Source organism: Doryrhamphus excisus, chromosome 4, assembly GCF_030265055.1.
Source record: "Doryrhamphus excisus isolate RoL2022-K1 chromosome 4, RoL_Dexc_1.0, whole genome shotgun sequence".
In the NCBI taxonomy this organism is placed as follows: domain Eukaryota; kingdom Metazoa; phylum Chordata; class Actinopteri; order Syngnathiformes; family Syngnathidae; genus Doryrhamphus; species Doryrhamphus excisus.
In genome coordinates this window covers 19,435,050-19,455,835 of record NC_080469.1, presented here as the reverse complement: position 1 = coordinate 19,455,835, position 20,786 = coordinate 19,435,050, and the positions used below count along the sequence as shown (strand labels likewise).

The following is a 20,786-nucleotide window of genomic DNA, read 5'->3' as shown; positions in this document are numbered from 1 at the left end:
ACAATTAGACTCACCCTCTCCTGGCCTAGAAAAAAAACGTTCCCTGCGCTGCTTTTAAACGGGGGGGGGGGGGGGCAAACATTGGCGGGAAGCCACGCCCATCCTCGCCTCTCACCCAGCAGCGCTTTAAGAGTATGTTGATGAGCTTCTGTTTAATTTTCTTCCTCCTTTCTCTTCTTGCTTCATGTGTCATTTGTGGCAAGGTAAGGAGCACCTCGGGCGACCCCCCCCCCCCCCCCCCCCCCCCATGCCAACTTTGTTTTTTTCCAGGTTTCTGGAGAGAATCCAAGCCATTACTGTTATTGCTCCTCCTCCTCTTGTCTTTGCCATCATCTGAAGCCATCAGAATAGAACTTAACGCTGCTGGAACTCCATCTTTGTCCACAGCAATCATTGATCCTCATGGATGGAGGCTATGGAGTAACATCAGGAAAACATCTGCACCTTCTTTCCAGTCCGCCATGTCTTTAACACGATACGGGTTCAAGTCCTGGGGCGTAAGCCAAAGTACCCTAGAGCCTGTTTATGGCAAAAAAACTTCCTCTTCCTCACTTGGCAGTGACCGTGGGCTTTGCTACGCATCTTAAAGTAGTGCTAACCTAGCATAACGTTGCTGGGATTGGTTCATGATTGATTGAGATCTGCCTCTGTCTGATCCACGACTGGATTATTGTTGGTCTTGAAATATGAATTAGAATTAGAAGAGGATGCGCTGGTTGCTGCTTCCAAGCAGAAGAAGGTGCCTGCGCCTCTGCTGGTTGCAGCCTGGTACTGCATTCCGTTGTGCTTGAGACGATCGGGGCTTCTTTCTATGTCATTCTATGTCAGTTCCGACAATCGATATAAGACGTTCCAGGCCGCAAATGTAAATATGTACAAAGCAGATTGAAAAAGGCAAAGCAACAGGAAGAAGAATCTCTTATGTAACATGGCTGGCTGCTGACGTGATTGCGTGTGACTGAACTTGAAAATGCACTTTAAAAAAAAAGTGATGGGGAATGACGACTAGAGAGAAGAGAGGGAGGCGACGGAAAGGATTTAAAAAGTCAGCTTTATTCCTTGTACCCGCTGGAGCATCTGGTACACTTGCACATTAATGAAACATTAGCATTAGCAACCATCTTCATCATCGTTTGGGCAAACGATGGCTTGTTGAGCTTTTTACTACGGTTTAAAATACTGTATTTTCCCGACTAGAAGTCACACTTTTTTTTTCATAAATTGGCAGTTCCTGCGACTTATAAATGAAAAAAATGTTTTTTTGGTGTAGCTGAATAAGCATTGTGTTAGCATATCTTTATGCTAATAGCACACCTATTCAGCCTGTTCTCTATTCTTTTATTGTTAGAACTTGCCCTCCAAGAGGACGTAATGTCTGTTTTGGTCAAGTAGTTAAGAAAATAAATATCCCGCAAAAAATGCCACTTATACTCCAGTGCGACTTATGGATGTTTTTTTCTTCCTAATGATGCATTTTTGGCCTTGTGCGACTTATACTCCGGAGCAACTTATAGTCCAGAAAATACGGTAAGTCTTCAGGCTATGGAAACGATCCCATCAGGCGATATACCAGCCGTTAAGTAATCCGTAATTGGGGCCAGGAAAGTCGGATTTGATATTTGATTTGATGTTTTTTAACCCACTGTGACCTGCGAGTGGAAACGTTTGCCCACTCCTGGTTATCGAACATGCCACAAATGTAGGAAAATACAAAATGGGCCGTGCAGGCTTGGACATGTAAGCTAGTTAATGATGTAGCGATTAAAAAAAGTCAATTTTACAATAATTATAATTATAATAATTAATAACAATTAATTAATAACAATCATATAATAATGCGGCAATAGTCCACGACAAGCTAAAACTCACCTCCAACACTTTTGACCTCACTTCCTGACCTCCACACATCTGTCGACCTGTCATTAAGGTCCCAGAGGGAACACTTTTACTGCGACACACATTCACGTCTTAAATGACGTATTCACTCTTATGATGTTGGCTACATTGGGTCATGTGAGTGTAAAGCCATTTGAATGATGATGGATGAGACAATAGCCACTCTATCAAGGTGGTAAATGTTGGCCAAAAAAAATTGTCCAGAAAAAAAAAAATGCTAACGTGTGAGAGTGTATGTTTTTTTGTCTTTGTATAATATGTCTTATTTCCTATGATTATAACTACTATAGTGAGTAATACAAATGCAAAGTTGACTATAGGGGTGTTACTTCATGTCTAGAGGGCTCTAGTAATGTTAAAAACCACATGTAGAAGGTCCTAAACAGTTGTCTATGCCATAACTACGGGAATATTCCATTTACGAAGATTGGGAACGACTGTACATGTATGCTAGCGTGTATTCCAGTCGCGAGGGGGGGGGGCTTAGTGTGCAACGTGGTGGCGCCACACGGTCTATACTGGGACACAATATATTCCTTCCAGTCTTTCACTGTTGTTGTTGTTCTTGTCTTTGCAGCAGCCAAGACTTTGCTCAACAAGAAGGCCGATGTCAAGGTAAGGGTCATCACAAAGCCCCCCCCCCCCCCCCCCCCCCCCCACACACACACACACACACACGTGCTTCTCTCTCTCCACACACGCTCTTTTGTCTGTTTACCTGTGTGTGTATGTACTGTATGTGTGCGTGCATTGATTCCCTCGTCTCTACAGTCGTCTCATCGTCTTCTGTCCTCCTCCCGCTCACCCCATCTGGTCCTTAACCCCCCCCCAATTCCCCAATGAAGATCTCCACACGTCCCACGCTCGTCCTCGTGCACGCACGCACGCTCGCACATCCCACGCCGGAGGGGAGTGTGATGAAACCCGCAGCGCTGTGCACCAAACGTGCCGTTTCCTCCACAGCACAAATGACTTTGAATTGGCGTGGAGCGTGGGGGCGTGTGGCCGTTCTTTCACACACGTCGCCGTGGGTGTCGCCGTTTGTGTGCACCTCGGCCTCCTTTTCCTCCCCAGTTGCTCCCGCGGGGAATGTGACTACGCTTCCAGGAATAGCTGCCAGTCTGGACCCTGGAAACTCAGATGCCAGAAATAGACGCTCACTTCCACTGCGGCGCTCTCATCTCCTAGCAACAGGCTCCTTTTCACACTAAAGACTTCTTCCTTCCTTTTTTTCCTCCCTGACTTCCTCCCTCTTTCTTTCCGCCTGTCCTCACCCTCAGTTCGACCCCTCCATCCTTGGCCTGGCCTCCCTTCCTTCGCTCCTACCCCCCCTCCAATCGGGTCTTTTTCTTCAAAGTCCAATTTGGACCTTCCCACCTTGCCCCCCCCACTTTAAGCCTTCATGTGTTTGAATAGATGGAAATGTATCTGCTGAGAGAGCACCCTGCGGTTTCTGTCCTTGGGGGTGGTTCACGCTTCTGTGTCGATACGGCGCCGACTGCCTTCCTTCTCCTCAGCTCAACATTTGCAATAAAAGGGACTGTTGTAACACAAGCTTCAGCTCAAATAACACTCTGCGCCTCTCTTTAATTGTTGACTGGCGAGGAAGGAAGTGTCCTGGGGGCTCACCTCGTTGACGCTGCCCCCTGGCATTGTGGCGGAGAACTGTGTGGCAGGGGTTAAAGCAGGGGTCGGGAACCTTTTTGGCTAAGAGAGCCATGAAGGCCAGATATTTTAAAATGTGTATCTGTGAGAGCCATATACATTTTGAATGCAATAAAATGTGTGCATTTTTATGTAAGACCAACAGTTTTAGATATAATGGGCTCTAATTATGTAGACCAGGCACATTACCCCACGCCAATGGGGTGTGGCCAGCATACTTTCGTGAGCAGCGCAGTGTCTAATAATAAATCAAATACTTGCTGCCATTTATGCAACTTCTGCTGCTGCATAGTTTTGAACCGTATTCAGTACACGTATTTCATTCTTTTGGCCATCTTCACCAGAAGACTTGGTTCTGCAGCTTTAGCTATTTGACTAAAGGAGGAAAGTTTACATTTACATGTTTTTTTGACATCTCAATGACCGAGGTAGACTACAGCATTACCCAGTAATAATCAAGTTTTGGTGTTTGACCTGGAAAATATCATCAGGAAAGATAGATATGGTTGGCCGTATTGCAGCAGAATATAGATGGACGAATTAAAATGCATAAGAAAGTTGTTGATTTTGAATATTATTTTTAACAGTCATTTCTGTGATGGTTTACTTTAAAATGTCAGCAAAAATACATTTTTATTGTGGTAAGAAATGCTTGAGAGCCAGATAGTGTCATCAAAAGAGCCCTACCTGGCTCCCGAGCCATAGGTTCCCTACCTCTGCCTTAAAGGGAAATTAGACTCCCATCCCATCAAGTTGGTGTCAACCTTTTATGTTTATGTCGTAAAAACGACGTTTTTGGTTAGCCATATGCACATGGAAAGAGCTTTTCTCCCTGTCACTCACGCCTATACAACACAGATCAGCTGTTCTAATCCTAATATTGAAAATAAAATCTAAATATATCCACTGGGGTCCGCACGTTAGCCGCCATGCTGGTTCCGCTTGTACTTGATGGGTTTGGAGCAGTCCAGCCTAGCAACCCCCACAATTCCCTCAGTTTGTTTATGTTTTTAGAACTTGGAAACCAAAGTCAGCATCGTTATTTCTGTCGAGGAAGCCAAAATTATGGGAAACGGGATTTAGGCTGTGGTATGCACGCTAAGACGGTCTAACCTTCTTCTTCTTCTTCTTCTTGGGGCTTTCTTTGTCCACGGCTCTTTGGGGTTGAGGAGTATGCTCTTGTTCTTACTGCCATTTCATGGCTTACTTTGTTTGTTTCCCTTCCATTCATCCATCCGTCCATCCGTCCATCCATCCATCCGTCCATCCACGGCATGAGGACAGAAACGAAAGTCCAGCTCTACTGTCCAGTACATGGTGAGCCTGCTGTCTACGTGTTACAACATCAAGTTGGAACATGTTCATCTGTTTGTGTGGAAGACGTCTTACATTCTGCTCACGTCTTGTCTTTGTGGACATACAGTACATTTGTGTTGTACTGTGTGTTGTACTGTGTGTTGTACTGTGTGTGTGTGTGTGTGTGTCCTCCTGTCTTCTTTCCTCGTTTCTTCTCTCCAGTGCGAGCCCAGTGGCTCGCAAAGTTCACAGCGAGTGATTGATTACAACTTGTCAGGTGAAGGTGGACATGCTTTAGTTTTGTCCCTTGGCAGGACGGACAGGTTGGTGTCATGTCCTCCAATTGGACTACTTTATTTCAAGGGTTCGCTTGCTCGATGCCGTTATCAGGATGATGATCAAGTGACTGGCTGTGCTTTGATGACCACGCTTCAAAGCGCCATTTGATGGATGAATATCATTAACACACACATACACACACACACATACACACACACACACGTTACTCACCTCTTGCTGTTATCTCCTCCCTCTCCTGCACAGCCTCAGACAAACAGCACCAAAAACAGCATAGTCACCAGCCCAAAAGGAAACATCCCTTCACCTGCTCTGGTATTTACCTCCTAACCACGCCCCATCAACACCCGCCACTACCTTTATGTGTGCATGTGTCACTGCCGCCCGCCCACCGCCGTTGTTTACCCATTTAAAGGTCGCCTCTCCCGCCCGCCGTCTTTGCATCGTGTGTCTGTTGTTGCACGCCGTCTTGTGTTTGTGTCTGATATTTTATTTGTCTCACTGCCGCAGCAGTCGGCCAGGTCCACCGCGGCAGGTGCTGTTTTTATACACACACACAAACACACACATAACTTTGAATCATGGGAAATCAAGACAGGACCTTGGACTAGTATTTATGTAGAAAGTGCTCCTATTGCATAGAGGATCTTTTCCTGGTGGGTTTGCATACTGTCACATACTGGAGAAGATCTTAGACTAGCACTTTTGCACCGGGTCCCTAAAAACAGAAGATCGCTCTTGTCACATAGAGGATCTTGGCTAGCGTTTTTGCAGTCAGTCCCTAAAAACAGAAGAGTTCTCCTGTCACATAGAAGATCTTTGACTAGCATTTATGCAGTCAGTCCTTACAAACAGCAGAGCACTGCTGTCACATAGAGGATCTTTGACTGGAGTTTTAGCAGTCGGTATTTCATAACAGCAGCATAACAGCTCTGTCATCTGGAGGATCTTTGTCAGGGACCGTAAATCACCGACACCCGAGCGTTAGCTTCCTGGCTAATGATGTCATGTGACTTAGCACTGGTGCGGGCTAAACATAGCGTTGCTTCTGCCCATTATGTTCCCCTCTCCACACACTGGTGGGACCCTTACTGGGACCAGTGAGCAGGAGGCTGGCTGTTGCTGGGTAGAGTCTGGCTGACCTGCTTCCTCCCAAATTGGCCCATTAAGCCAAGCGACCCCCCTCGCTTACTTTGTTCTGTCTTCAAGTTGCCACCAGTGCCGGTCGCCTGGGGCGATAGTTGCCGTGACAACGCTGCTGGTATCCCCTCCGAAATGGCCGGGCGCTCATCATCGCAGGGGTGTTACTTTCCCGGGAGAGGGAACGCAGCCTGCTCTGATGTCACTTGGCGCCGCCTTCCTCCATCTTTTAGCAGGCTGCAGGAGACCCCACCCCCTTTTTAAAAATTTCATCTTAACGACACTTGTCATTGGTGGAAGGACACCAAGTCATCACACGTCCCGATTTCACGGCTTAATGGATTGTCGGCAGACCTCTGGCCTTCATTTTAAGATGTGTAGCGAAGCCTAATGGTTGGGTGAGATCACGGCGTGACTGCTATGACTGAGGATGGATGATGAATGATGGATGATGGATGTCAGCCAATGACCTCAAAGAAGCAGATATTTTGGAGAATAATCTTACATTTTTTTGGGAAACTATTTTTTATCATTTAGAGGGAAAAACGGTAGATTTTTTGGAAAAACATGATATGTATTTGTGAGGTAAAGCTTCTATATTTTTGAGAAATTTGCAGATTTTTGAGAAAAAAATTATTTTGCAGAAAAAGTTGTATACGATTAAGAAAAGCTTCATATATGCTTGTGTATTTTTTAGGAAAATTGTATGTTTTTTGAGGAAAAAAAGCAGTTTATATATTTTTGAGGAAAAAAATATGTTTACAAAAATATTAAAGTATATTTTTAAGACAAACATGACATATTTTTCAAGATAAGAGAGTTGTATAATTTGCAGAAAAAGTTTTAAAAACGCATATTTTTGAAAAAATAAATAGTAAAAGTAAAGTAAGTTGTTGTATTTAGTGAAAAAGGTTGCATGTGTATACCTTGGAGAAACACTTTGTATATTTTTCAAAACAATGCAGTGGTGGACGCTGCCCTTCGTAAAAAAGTCAACGTTGTGTGTGAACAGCACAGACAGAATGTGTGTGTAGTGTGTGTTGATACAAGAAGTGAGTGAGTGTTTCATCAACATGTTGCTCATTTTGATGAAATCTTCTTCCCCTCACTTTTTAACACTCATTTTCTTTCTACTTCCTGGTATCCTATCAACCTTCACCCCCCCACACACGCGCACACACACGATGACATCCTCTCTTCTCTATTCTCATGTCCTCCATCTTCCTTCTATCTCCCCACCCTCCCCTTTCCTCCAGGAGCCTCAGACCACCGTCATCCATAATCCAGCGGACGGGACCAAGGTATACATCACCCCCGCCCCCCAGACCTGACCCCCCCTCTTCCTCCTCATCCTGTCCTACCCTCTGCTCCTTCTTTCCATCATGCATCTCTGTGTTGGTTTACTGGTGTGTGTGTGTGTGTTGTGTAGTGGTAAATGCAGTGATGAAGTACCGTAGATATTTTTTTCAACTTATTGTGCAGCTTTGTGGTAGTTTGCAGTGCACGTATGTGACCACCGGGGGCACTCCAACACACATGCGAGTGTGCGTCCACAGGCCACAACATTAGGCACGCTGACCCAACAAAAGTTGTGTCAAAGTACACTTAATCACTACACAAAAATATGCTAAGGAATCCGTGGACGCTTTCCCACCCATGCATGACCCTGCATGATTTGTCAGTCAGACCCCCCCCCTTGTGATGATATGTGTGTCTATACGCGTGCTAAGCTAAATGCTAACCCAGCCGGGTTGTTCCTTTGCAACAAAGAAAATGCCGCATTTGATGTTGGCTTGACGCCGTGGCGACTGCTGCCGTCCTCGGCTTGTTATTTTCACACCACAGTGTTCCCGAGCAGCAAACGTGACCTCCGCAGCACTTTTCCTTTTCACTCTCGTCCATCTGGACCGACCAGAAGAGTTGTTACGTCCTGGAAAATATGACAAGTTGCCACGTGGAAGGCAGCCGAGCATTTTGTCACAAAGGGAGAGACATCAAGCGTGGAGATGAACAATAGACGCGTGTCTTTCCGACCGCCTCAGCTCTTTGGTTCGGGCTGCCGCGCTTCTGTCTCACCTACTTCATGTGGCAGCAAGGCTACGTCTGCGCCCTTTGTAGCTACCAGGGACACCATTTCAATGGCTGACAACTTGAGGAAAAAGGAGATCGTTTCCAGAAGAAGTTTGGAGGAAAAATGTCATAATTTTGCAAAAAAGTACGATATTTTTCAGAAAAAAGTAGGACATTTTCCAGAAAAACGTAGTATATCTTCCAGAAAAAAGTAGTACATTTTCCCCCCAAAAGTAGGTTATTTTCCAGGAAAAAAAAGTTGTATATTTTCCACAAAAAAGTTGTAATTTTTGAGGAAGAAATTTTCTCATTTTGAGAAATAGCTTGTATATTTTTATATACATTTTATATCAAATTGAATCATTTTAGGAAAAAAAAAGAAAGGAAAGGGATTGTACAGTTTTGGGGGGGTTGTATAATTTCCAGAAAAACAAGTATTATATTTTTGAAGATGAAATTTCATATTTTTAAGAAAAGAAATTGAATCATTTTGAGAGAAGTATTTTTTTTAAATAGAAAAAATAGCATATTTTGTTATCAACCTCATTGGGAATCTGAAGCCGACTGCCAAAGTTGTCTAAAAGGTCATCAAAACGGCAGGAGTGCTCCCCCTGCTGGCCAGTGTTTCCATGACGTCGCCTTTCTGTGTGTCTGTCCACGCTCCAAACTCATTGTACCGTACTCCACGTCCCTTATCGTCTAATAAAAATCCCCACGTGTGATCTGCAGGAGTCCTCGGACAGCAGCAACACCACCGTGGAGGATGAGGACGTGAAAGGTGAGACCACACACACAATGTTTAGTTCACATCTTGGCACTGCAAAATGCACTTACTAATGTAAGTGGAAAACTTCAGCAACTCTTGCTATGACCTCTTACTGACCCCCCATGGATCTTGGATGTACTGCACCCTTTTTGGAAAGTAGTGGATGTACAGTCGGGCTACTGTACATCCACAGTACTTTTACTGTTCCTGTTTCTCACATATTGGCTGAAGAAATTGCATATTTTTGAGAAGAAATATTGAATAATTCTGAGTAAAAGGTTGTATAATTGTAAGTAAACACAACTGGGTAATTTTGACACGAAAAAGTCTGTATATTTTGTATATATTTTTTAGATTTTTTAAAATATATTTTTAGCAGGAAAATTTCATATTTTTGAGAAAAAATGTTGAATAATTTTGAGTAAAGGTTGTATAATTTAGGAAAACACAATTGGATAATTTTGACCCCAAAAAATTAGTACTTATTATGTATAAGAAAAACAATATGTGTATTTTTGAGTGGAAAAAATGCATATTTTTGAGAAAAATATAATAATTTAGATTTGATTTTTTTAATTTATATTTGAGAAAAAATATCGAATAATTTTGAGTAAAAGGTTGTATAATTTTAAGAAAACACAATTGGATAATTTTGAGGAAAAATATATATATATCTGTGTTATATTTTTAGGGGAAAAATTCCATAATTTAGAGAAAAAATAGAATCATTTTGAGGAAAAAACTAGTATATTTTTGAAAAAAATGTATCTTCAGTTGAATTGACATTGACAAGGTTAGACAAGGTTGTATATTTTTAGGTACTTTCGAGGAAATTCTTTTTAAATATTTTCCTGAAAACCGTTTGATTTTGAGAAAATAGTTGCATATTTAGGAGGGGGTGCGGCACACCGGTCTAGTGGTTAGCGCGCAGACCTCACAGCTAGGGGACCAGAGTTCAATTCCACCCTCGGGCATCTCTGTGTGGAGTTTGCATGTTCTCCCCGTGCATGCGTGGGTTTTCTCCGGGTGCTCCGGTTTCCTCCCACATTCCAAAAACATGCTAGGTTAATTGGCGACTCCAAATTGTCCATAGGTATGAATGTGAGTGTGAATGGTTGTTTGTCTATATGTGCCCTGTGATTGGCTGGCGACCAGTTCAGGGTGTACCCCGCCTCTCGCCCGAAGACAGCTGGGATAGGCTCCAGCACCCCCGCAACCCTCGTGAGGAAAAAGCGGTAGAAAATGAATGAATGAATGAATTTAGGAGGGGAGAAAATTAATCATTTATTTGTAGACTTTTTTCTGTAAATAAAAAATTATAATTTCCAGAAAACTATGAGAAATTTTGCGGAAATCGTTTAATATTTATGAGAGGGGAAAAAATGAATTTTGAGAAAAACAGTGTATATTTAGGAGAAAAAATGTCTCTAATTTTGAGAAAAGTTTGTCATTTTAAGAGAAAGTTGGATTATTTATTTTCAGTAAAAAGTTGTATATTTTTAAGAAGCGTGTAAGGTTTTTTTTTTTTTTAGGAAAAAATGCATAATTTTCGGCTGCACGGCGGGCAAGTGGTTAGCGCGCAGGCCTCACAGCTAGGAGTGATTGAATGAATGTATCATTTTCAGAAAAAAATTGGGGGCGGGGCCAAGTCCAGTGCAGTGTGTTGATTGGTGGACAGAGAGCGGTCAGTTCCAAAGCTTAGTGAGCGTCTTCTTGTGGTCGACGGTGAAGGAAGGCATCCTTCTTGGTGGGCGTGGCTACGCTATGATGTCACAGTGTTTCCCGCTTATGCGAGCGCAGGAGTGAAGCGGTGGAATGGCGTCTGTTGGGCCTGAGCGTATCCGGCCCGTGTTCGCTGCACATGATGGTACGGTTTGTGCAACTCTTCTAGTGTTTCACACAGAAGCGGGAAAAAGTGTCAACACGAGCACCCTCGCTGTGTTGCCTGTGCCACTTGGTGGCGCTGTTGTTAAGCTCCATAAGTTGGATTGGCTTGAAATTTCTCAGATAGCTCAACAAAACATCCAGTGTAACTTTAGGCTATTTAGCAGAAACACCTCAAAATTTGGTGCACACATTTCGGGGACAGAGGAGCTCATGTGATTGAAGACTAAGGCTGCCATCAACTACAACGTCTTAGCAACTAAATGTCATAAGTCTTTGACCATTGTCTAATGTCGATGTACACGTATGCTAGCATGTCCTCCACATGTCGATCATGTGATACAACGAGGGCACCCCATCAGTAGGCAAGAACCTTGGTGCTTCCGGAGGGAACTGCCCCCGTCCTAAATTGGAGATCCCCTGGGTGGGGATGTTTGCTGCTAAAGAGGGAGGTGTCTTAATTTAGCACGACTAACTGGAAACAGAGACGCCCGGGTCCAGAGAAGCGTGCGGCTACGCTAGCGTCTGACACGCAAGCTAACAAAGCAGAGGACGGTCCTCTTCCGACCGGACAACGCTCCACTTGGCGGCGGTTCCCAGAGGCAGAATAGTCCGGATCGTGTCGGTGGTCTTTCTAGGATTTTGTCAGGTCAGTGGGGGCCAGACAGCTGCTTGGTAACCTGAAACCCTGGTGGGCTTCTGGACGAGCACATCTACCAACTCATGGAAGTCTGTTGTAGGGACTACTCACTACCGAGTGTCACCTAGCTTAGGACGGCTTTTTTGTTGTCTTTGGGCTTAGAATTGCCATTACGGACAAAAAGGCCTTCCCCAAAGTGTTCCGCACAGATGGACGCTTTCTATGCTCCAAAATGTCTTCTACGTACCATCCAGAGGACGACTAAGGGTCATTGATCCACGAACCCATCATGGCAGCTTCACAAAATAACAAAAAGAAAATGGGACCAGCGAGCTATCATTTGTCTTCGCCCAAACACCCGCTTATGAAATATTGCACTAAGACAGCTATTGCAACATTTTGAAACTAGCAAAGCCGCTTTTTGACAGATTGAAGCTCAATCGAAGGACCAAATGTCCCGCTTGTTGACAGTTGAGCTTCTACTTTTGCGACTCTGAACACATACCGCTTCCGAATTATTGGACTTTTTCCGTGAGACAGTGCTAGCTATTTACAATTTTTTTGTCAAATACTAATTTAATGTGCGTGTACTTGCAAAGCCGCTTTTTGACAGATTGAAGCTCAGTCGAAGGACCAAATTTGCGGCTTGTTTAGGACAGTTGAGCTGATACTTTTGCGATCCCAAACACAAACATTCCTGCTTCTGAGTAATTGGACTTTTTCCGCAAGGCTGGCCTGGCTAGCCGGCCTGGCTAGCCCATTTTTTCAAATCGTATGTGCTGGTTTTGGACGGATTCAAGTGCAGTCGAAGAAGAAATGTGGACAGGCTAGCTGTAACTTTACTTCGCCCAAACACATACCGCTTCCAAATGATTGGATTTCTATCGCAAGACAGCGCTAGCAACATTTTGAAACTAGCAAGGCCGCTTTTTGACAGATTTAAGCTCAGTCGAAGGACCAAATGTCCGGCTTGTTTAGGATAGTTGAGCTTTTACTTTTGCAATCCCAAACACAAACATTCCTGGTTCCTGGTTTTCCGCAAGGCCGGCCTGGCTAGCCCATTTTTTCAAATCGTATGCTAATTTAATGTGCGTGTACTAGCAATGCTGGTTTTGGACGGAAGTGCAGTCGAAGAAGAAATGTGGACAGACTAGCTGTAACACATACCGGTTCTAAATGATTGGATTTCTATCGCAAGACAGCACTAGCTACTTAGCTAGCGCTAGCTACTTAGCCATTTACAAAGTTTTGTCAAACACTAATTTAGCAGTGCCCGTTTTTGACAGATTGAAGCTCAGTCAAAGGACAAAATGTACAACTTGTTTAGGACGGTTGAGCGTTGGCTTTCCTCAGGTCAACCGTCTGAAATGATGGGATGTTTTCTCGAACGCTCAAATTGATCTGCTGGGATTCCAGGTTTTTCGGCGTCCTCATGTTAGCACCTCTTAGGAGATGTACGGCCCAAAGATATGCGGGGCCAAGAGATGCAGAGATGCTTCACAGTATCTCTTCACCCCATCCTTTGCTCATTGGCGCCCTCCTGTGGACAAATGTGGAATAGCACTGCATGTGTTGGCTTTACATCCGTTGTCATCTCCATCCTTCCTCCACCCAGCGGCCGCCAAGTTTGCTGACCTTCTGGGCTCCGTGCGCAGGGGCTCAGGGCCCACGTCGGACGGAGAAGGCCGGTCCGCCACCCCGCCCCCCGCCGCCCTCTCCTCCCCCTCCCCCTCCCCCTCTCGCACGCACGCCCCCGCCGTCCCAATGCAGAGTAAGTCAGTACGTTCACACCGTAGATAGCGGTGGCCATATAGCGCCACCTGCTGTATGGTAGCGGAGGCGGACATGTGCCGTACTGTGGTCCCTTCCATCATGCTAGTTTTTCTACATGCTAACGTTATTGCATCTCAAGCAAGGGTGTCCAAACCTTTTCCTACGAGGGCCGCTTTTTTTTTAGTGATTCATATTCTTCCATTTTGCTCGATTTTTCCAATTTTGTTGAATTTGATTTGGACATTGTGCCCCCGTCCGCGCTTTGGTCACCCCTGATGTAAAGCATGTAAAGGGCAGAGCGCGCCCCCTGTGGTACGCCACGAAGGGCGAGTGTGACCGCCTATTTGGTGCCGTGTCGTACTCCAGTGTCCAGGCTCACGGACTTGGTGAGCAGCGTTCGCAGGGTGCCACCGGGCCCACCGCCTGCGGCGGAACCCGACGCCGCCACCCCCAGGCCCACGCCTCCTCCCGCTCCTGTGCAGGCCACCTCCCCGCCTCCCCCCCCTCACGCACCGTCCAGCCCCTCCCCTTCCTCCTCCCAGAGTAAGTAGCAACATGCACGGCTTGGACTGCAGGCATGCTAAGAGTGGCGTGCCATGCCCGCAAGGCATTCTGGGTAGCGTTGTGCTACGGCAGTGGGATTCTGTTCCTCTGCGGGTGAGCTTGCTTGACTTTCAGCTCATCAACTTCCTGTTTGATGCTAGGGAACGCCGCTGCTAACTGCAACCCCGCTTTTCACGCTCGGTTAGCCTCTTTGCTGACGATTGAACCATCAACCTTTCAGCTCAGTCTCTCGCTGACGGAGAGTTGGCAGACATTTTAGGATATGTAGCGAAGCCTTCCTCTTATCCAAGTATCCGTGAAGGTGGGAGCCTCCACTGTGATGGGACGCCCCCTTTCTCTGCTCTTTCCCGACATCTTGGTGGAACCTGGATGTCGTCGTGCTTTTAACCACGTGGCCTCCTCTTCCTTCCACAGTCCGCAAACAGGAAATCATCAAGATCACAGAGCAGCTCATCGAGGCCATCAACAACGGAGACTTTGAGGCGTACGCGTGAGTCCTCTTCCTCTTAACCACACTCATTTATTATTACATTTTATTATAGAACAGAATTTATACTTTATTTATACATATAATTATTTGTTCACTTTTTTAATGGAACTTAAATTAATAAACGAAATAATAAAACAATCAATTATTTGTAATGTGAAATTAAATAAAATGAATTTGATTTGTTAATTAATAAATAATAAATTTTTGAATAAAAACTGAATACATTTTTAAATTAAGAATCTTTTAAATAATTATCCAATTTATTTTTTATTTCAATTAAATAGTTACTTTTTACAAATATACAATTACATTTTTAAATGGAACATAATTTTTTAATTAAAAATAATATTTTGTCCAGTTAAAATGTTGGATGGAACGAAATCTTTCAATTTAAATCAAATCTTGTATTTATTTAATTATATATTTTTTTTCAAATGCAACTGAATTTTTCAGAGAAATTAAATATTTTATTAAATATTTTTGAATTACTTAATGTTATTTTTTCATGAAACTGAATTTCTGTAAATAAATTTCATTTTTATCATGACATTTTTTAATAAGGCAGAATGTTTTTCGTGATGAAATAATTGTCTTTATAATTACTATTAACAGATTTGAAATACATGTTTTAATATCAATCAAAGCCGCCAATCAAATGAAATATTTGTATCGATTTTTCCGGTTTTGTCCCCCTCAGCAAGATCTGCGACCCCGGCCTGACGTCCTTTGAGCCGGAGGCCCTGGGCAACCTGGTGGAGGGCATGGACTTCCATCGATTCTACTTTGAGAACCGTAGGACTCGTCTGCTGCCGTTGTCCTCAAGTCGCTGTGAGACGCCGCGCTAACTCTCGTGTCCTCGTCTTCCCGCCGCTCAGTTCTGGCCAAGAACAGCAAGCCCATCCACACCACCATCCTCAACCCGCACGTCCACCTGATTGGCGAGGACGCCGCCTGCATCGCCTACATCCGCCTCACGCAGTTTGTGGACGGACAGGGAAGGCCGCGCTCCAGCCAGTCGGAGGAAACCCGCGTGTGGCACCGCCGGGACGCCAAGTGGCAGAACATCCACTTTCACTGCTCGGGCGCCCCCGCCGCTCCGCTGCAGTGAGGTACGTGGTTAGCCGGCTAGCTAGCGAGTAAGGCTACCTTTCCATCACACGTAAACAAAGGTATTTTCCCTCCCCAGATGTTCGTCCTTCCTTTTGTGTGTGTGTATGTGTGTGTGTGGGGGGGGGGGGGGGGGGCTCAGCGGAGGGAGGAAGAGCAGGTGATGACCACAGGAACTTGACAAGCCGATGGGCTGCCACCGCCGCTACCGCCGCCATTGCCACTGGAGGGCGTGGCGGCTCCTTGGTGATTCCTTCTTCTTCCTGGCGCTCTCCTTTGCTTTGTCTTTCTTTGACCTTCTTTTGTCTTTGTTTTTGTCCTTCTTTGTCTTTGTCAAGCCACTCTTGTCTCACTGCACTGGAAATGTCAAAGTACTATCATTATTACTACTACTATTACTACTATTACACATTTGTATCATGGAATTTATTATTATTGATGCCAGTGGTTTCTAGTTCAAGGATTTTTGTCCACCTTTTTAAGGAAGCATGTACCCCCCCTCCCTCCACCAATACAATGGTTGTTTTTTATGGTGGATATTATGTGGAAATGATACTTTTTGTATTTGCCTTTTGTGTTCTCACCCTTTCTTTACATATACAGTACTACTTCTGCTTTGGGGCGGGGTCACCTGTCACTCTGGAATCTCAACGTGTGTGTGTGGGGGGTGGAGAGGTCTGAAGATGGGGGTAGGGGCGAAAGAAGTGAAAAGTCATAATTTTTAGGTAAAATCCTCGGAATTCTGATATTTAAAAAAAATGGGTATCAAGTATCAGATAATCAGATTTAATATTTATGAGATACAATTTTTTTTAATTATGACATTAGAAATAAAAACTATATAAAACATTGAAATTATGAAATGAGATTTAAAAAAGTGTAGTCAAAATGATCAGATATAAATTCTCATAATATAATTATATAATATTAATATTAATGAATATAATTATGAGATCAAAAATTCACAATTGTGGGATGAGTTAAGTCTAAGTTTAAATTATGAGATGATATTTAGAAAATTATGAGATGAAAAGTCTAATAGTAGTGAGATGAAAAGTCTCATAATTATGAGATATAATTATGAGACTTGGAAATTATGAGATGAGCTCAAGAGTCATAAATGAGAAAAAAATTATCTGAAAAGTGAAAATGCTCAAAGTCCATGCTAGTATGCTGGAGCCTACCCCAGCTGACATTTTGGGGAGAGGCGGGGTCCAGCCAATGGCAGGGCACAAATAGACAAAAATAGAAATGTGGGGATTAAAAATGAAAAGTCACAGTGTGTATCTGATAATGCTGACTTTTTATTGGATCATTTCGAGTTTTCCTGGGATATTTTCTTCTTCCAGTGATGGAGACAGGAAACAGGCTTTTGTTTTATTAAAAGGACAATCAAGGATGAAAGGTTTTTTAATGCTATGAATTTTTGGTGATGATTTTTGAATGTTATGTTATTTCCGAGGTGGTCATCCTTAGTTGGCCCTGCCCCCTTAGCCATGTGTGTGTGTGGGGAGGGGGGGTGAGATAGCTCCCTGACCCCTCCCACCAGGAAATGGCAGCATGTCGAGTCCACACGTGTTGTTGTTTCTTCGTGTTTACACTTTTCTATCAGAGACTCACTTGGTCTTCTAAACGAGCCTGTTAGCTTCTTGCCGTCTTTTTGCATGAACGTCAGCAGGACACTTTGTGTGTGTGTGTGTTGGTTTTTAACCTTTTTGTCCGCCTCTTTTCCTTCCTCACGCCAATTTTGGCTTTTCTGTCTATTTTCTCAGCTTTGGTATAGATATTTTTGTCTCCAGATGATATAATGCAGACATCTCTCTCTATATATATATATATGTACACACAATATATATATTGAAATATTTATGGATATGCAGTATATATATGTATATATTTATATACATATATATATATATGAAAAGTAAGTTTGTCCATGAGGATTTTGCATGTTTTTTTGTACATAAACGCTGAGAGAAGGTACGTTGTGGAGCTCCAGCAGGGGGCGCAACACGGTCAAGCACAAACAAAAAGTGGCGAGCTTCCACAGACACGAAAGACCACCGATCGGCAGACGCTTGCGAGGAGGCGCCCGCCTCCGTTTGGTCGACGCCTTGTCTCTTTTGTTGCTGTGACTTTTTCTTTCTGTTGTTGTCATGGATACGATGATCTGTGATCTGTGGTGTGCTTCACATGCTTTTCTCTTCCTTGTGCTATCAGCTGTGATCAATAAAATGGACATCCATGTACACAAACGGCAGCAGGGCGCCTTTTTATTGCTCGATGTCACCAGGCGGTGGTTACTCAACTGCAGAGAGAGCAGGCACCTGATATGTAGACTTCTCTAAACATCTCGTACAAATTCAGACTTCTGCATGTTAACATCTTTCCCCAAAATGACAACTATATTTACTTTTGTTTCTCATATGCAACTGAAATGAACTTATTTGTCCTCATAGTATGACATTATTCTTGTAAAATTTGGATTTTTCCTAATTTTCTCTCTTACTATTTTCACTTTATTCTTACATTTTTCTTCTTCAAATTATAATTTATGGAATGTGCCAGTAAAATAAAAACAGCCTTGGGCTGCTTTTATTTTGTTTTGTTTCTCATAATATTACAACTTTAAAAAAAAGATATTAAAATTACTATTTTCCCTCATATTAGTTTATTCTCCAAACATTTTTTCTCGTTAGAATACCAAATTTTTAGAGACCATTTTCCATCTCTGAGGTTGTTTTTACATTTTCTGATTATTCAAATTCTCCTCTTGTATTTTGGTTTTCATTTTTATTCTCATCATATATTGACTTTATTTTTGTACATTTTTTTTGTATTTTTGGGAAAGTAATTTCCCAAAAGTACAACTCTATTCATAATTTTTCATAATATTACTTTATTTTTCTTGAATATTCTGACTTTATTGTAAGAAAATCTGGTTATTCTAAAATGCAACATTTGAATTTTTATGTAAAATTGCTGATGAATTTTCCATTTTTGTTATCTTAATTTTTAATACGCTCCGGGTCACAAATGGCCCCAGGGCCGCACTTTGGACGAAACTCATGATATCAACAAGTCAATTTATTTTCAAATGAGGGTAATAATGATTTGGAGTGCATGAAAAAGCCAAAATTGAAAACATATCTGTTTGACCACGCGGTCATGTATCAACATTTATATTATATTTCTATACAACACAGCAGAAAGAGAACCAGTGTTGTCATGGCGCTAAGCGCCGATGGACATGCTGATTGTAAACAAGAGTGTATTTTCAAGCGCATGCAAAGGAAGATACTGACCACTGGTGATCCTCCCAAAGCAGCTGCTGCCATCTTGTGGAGTGAATGCCAGCAGTCGATGCCAATGGTTCAGCAAACAGGAAGCTCCGTCAGGGCAGTTTGACCAGCCTCTCGCTGGCCTCCCACAGCTTCTTGGCCACGCCGGCGTCCCTGGCGAAGGGACGCAAGGCGGCGGCTTTGCAGTCCACGAAGTAGCCACCCCCGACCTTGGCAGCGTCGTCCGACACGGCACAGTGGATGATGGTCTGCGCTCCTGCCTCGCAGGGAACGAAGAACATCCACATGACGAAGTGCATCAGCGCCCGGAAGAGGATGGAATAGTGACACGTCCATCCGCTCCGCACAAAGCCTGGCAGGAAGCAAAAGAAAAGAGCGTGAAGATGACGATGTGGTGGCGTCTGCTGATGACGGCGGTGAGGTCTCACCGGGATGCACGGCGTAGGACGCAACGCCCTTCCCCTGCGTGAGGCGTCCCAGCTCGTGGCTGAAGTAGATGTTGGCCAGCTTGCTACGGCAGTAGGTGAAGAAGGGCAGCAGGTTGTAGTTGAGGTCCTGGAAGTCGAGCTTCTGGTACTTGTAGCTGGAGCAGGTGAGCGTCACCACCCGGCTGGGGGCGCACTCCTTCAGGCGGGCCAGCAGCAGGTTGGTGAGCAGGAAGTGGCCCAGGTGGTTGACGCCGAAGCACATGCTGAAGCCGTCGTCGGTCCAGTCGAGGACGCCGGGCATGGCTGGAGGGACACGTGGACATCCTGTTTGGACACCTGCCCGGTGATGTCATCACTCGAGTCCGCACTCCACCCACCTGCGTTATTGACTAAGATGTCCAGCCTCTTCTCCCGCTGGAGGAAAGTCCTGCAGAAGTCCCGCACCGAGCGCAGGTTGGCCAGGTCCAGCTCCATGTGGGCCACCGTCAGACTGCGACTCCTGAACTTGATCTCTCTCACCGCCTCCTCTGCCTTCTCCAGGTCTCGGCAGGCGATGACCACACGAGCGCCCCTCGTGGCCAAGGCCACAGCCGTTTCCTTCCCGACGCCGGAACTTCCGCCTATCGCGGAAGGACACGGTTAGTTCAAAGGTCACCAGGAGCAAACAACGTTTCCTTTTGAGTTCGTTTGAACAACACATGATTTCAAGAGGACGCACGTCTGCCTAAATCTACATCGCATATTGTACAAGTAAACATATGCGTAGAGCAGCTTTAAAACCAACATGGCAGCAAGGTCCCTTATCCAGCACCCGGAAATGCCTTACTTACCGGTGATGAGAACCGTCTTGCCGTCCAGTCGCTTCAGGTCGGTGCAGTACCTCCTCTTTTTCATCCATTTCAAAATAAGAAAGGCGACCAAAGACGCGACTATTGTGTAAAGAACGTACATTTTGTCGAGATGCTAGCATATAGCGGCTAACATCCGCTAGCCTGTTTGCTTGCTAGCTTACTTGTCCGCTTGTAAACAAAACGTCATTTTCATTCCTCGTCGCGACGTCCCTTCACCGTCAACCTTAACACAGAAACGGTGTTAGGTTCATACAACTATATGCCATTTTTAAGGTTTTTCATTCATTTTGTTCCAGCTGTCAATGGATGGTGAGTAGATACAAGTGAGCATGCGAGCGTTGATGCGGCAATGCATCATGGGTACTTCACTAACAGCGGCTAAAGTGTGTGTAGTCAATCAACACACATGAATGGAAAATGACTTCAAAAACAATGCATTTTTTTGTGTTTTTGTGGTTTTTTTTTAATATTTTATTACAAGCTTCAATTGTACAAAACAATAACAATAAACGTAGAATTACAGGAACATAAAAGTGCAATTCTACAGAACAATATCAACATAAAAAAAATAATAATAACAAAGAAAGGAATGTGCGAGGGATATTGCTTGAAAATAA

At 44.0% G+C, this 20,786-nt stretch overlaps 2 protein-coding genes across 28 annotated transcripts in view; one reads left to right on the top strand and one right to left on the bottom strand.

Annotated features, from left to right (window-relative positions):
* The window catches only part of camk2b1 (calcium/calmodulin-dependent protein kinase (CaM kinase) II beta 1), a 43,740-nt gene extending 25,892 nt beyond the window's left edge, over positions 1–17,848 (top strand). For 2 of the 27 annotated variants that reach the window (XM_058071873.1, XM_058071880.1), the window contains 9 exons: positions 2,474–2,511; positions 4,846–4,878; positions 5,401–5,469; positions 7,551–7,595; positions 9,094–9,142; positions 14,406–14,481; positions 15,179–15,273; positions 15,357–15,590; positions 15,668–17,848. In XM_058071873.1, coding sequence (XP_057927856.1) covers positions 2,474–2,511; positions 4,846–4,878; positions 5,401–5,469; positions 7,551–7,595; positions 9,094–9,142; positions 14,406–14,481; positions 15,179–15,273; positions 15,357–15,589 — 638 coding nt within the window. In that variant the 3' untranslated portion in view covers position 15,590; positions 15,668–17,848. Of the gene's footprint in view, positions 1–2,473; positions 2,512–4,845; positions 4,879–5,400; positions 5,470–7,550; positions 7,596–9,093; positions 9,143–13,269; positions 13,426–13,793; positions 13,971–14,405; positions 14,482–15,178; positions 15,274–15,356; positions 15,591–15,667 lie in introns of all 27 variants that reach the window. The other 25 variants (XM_058071881.1, XM_058071874.1, XM_058071876.1 and 22 more) reach the window with 15 other exon arrangements.
* On the bottom strand, positions 17,516–20,532 carry si:dkey-174n20.1 (uncharacterized protein LOC796174 homolog). Its single transcript, XM_058071911.1, has 4 exons — positions 20,149–20,532; positions 19,696–19,938; positions 19,319–19,621; positions 17,516–19,242 (listed from the first exon to the last, which is right to left on the bottom strand). The coding sequence occupies exons 1-4, from the start codon at positions 20,267–20,269 to the stop codon at positions 18,983–18,985; spliced, it is 927 nt and encodes a 308-aa protein (XP_057927894.1). The 5' UTR covers positions 20,270–20,532; the 3' UTR covers positions 17,516–18,982.
* Positions 20,533–20,786: the final 254 nt, after the last annotated feature.

Coding starts and splice junctions, on each gene's coding strand:
- si:dkey-174n20.1 (XM_058071911.1), bottom strand. CDS start 20,269: ATGTACGTTCTTTACACAATAGTCGCGTCTTTGGTCGCCTTTCTTATT. Junction 19,939..20,148: donor CAAGACGGTTCTCATCACCG/GTAAGTAAGGCA, acceptor CTTCCGCGATAG/GCGGAAGTTCCGGCGTCGGG. Junction 19,243..19,318: donor GTCCTACGCCGTGCATCCCG/GTGAGACCTCAC, acceptor GCTTCCTGCCAG/GCTTTGTGCGGAGCGGATGG.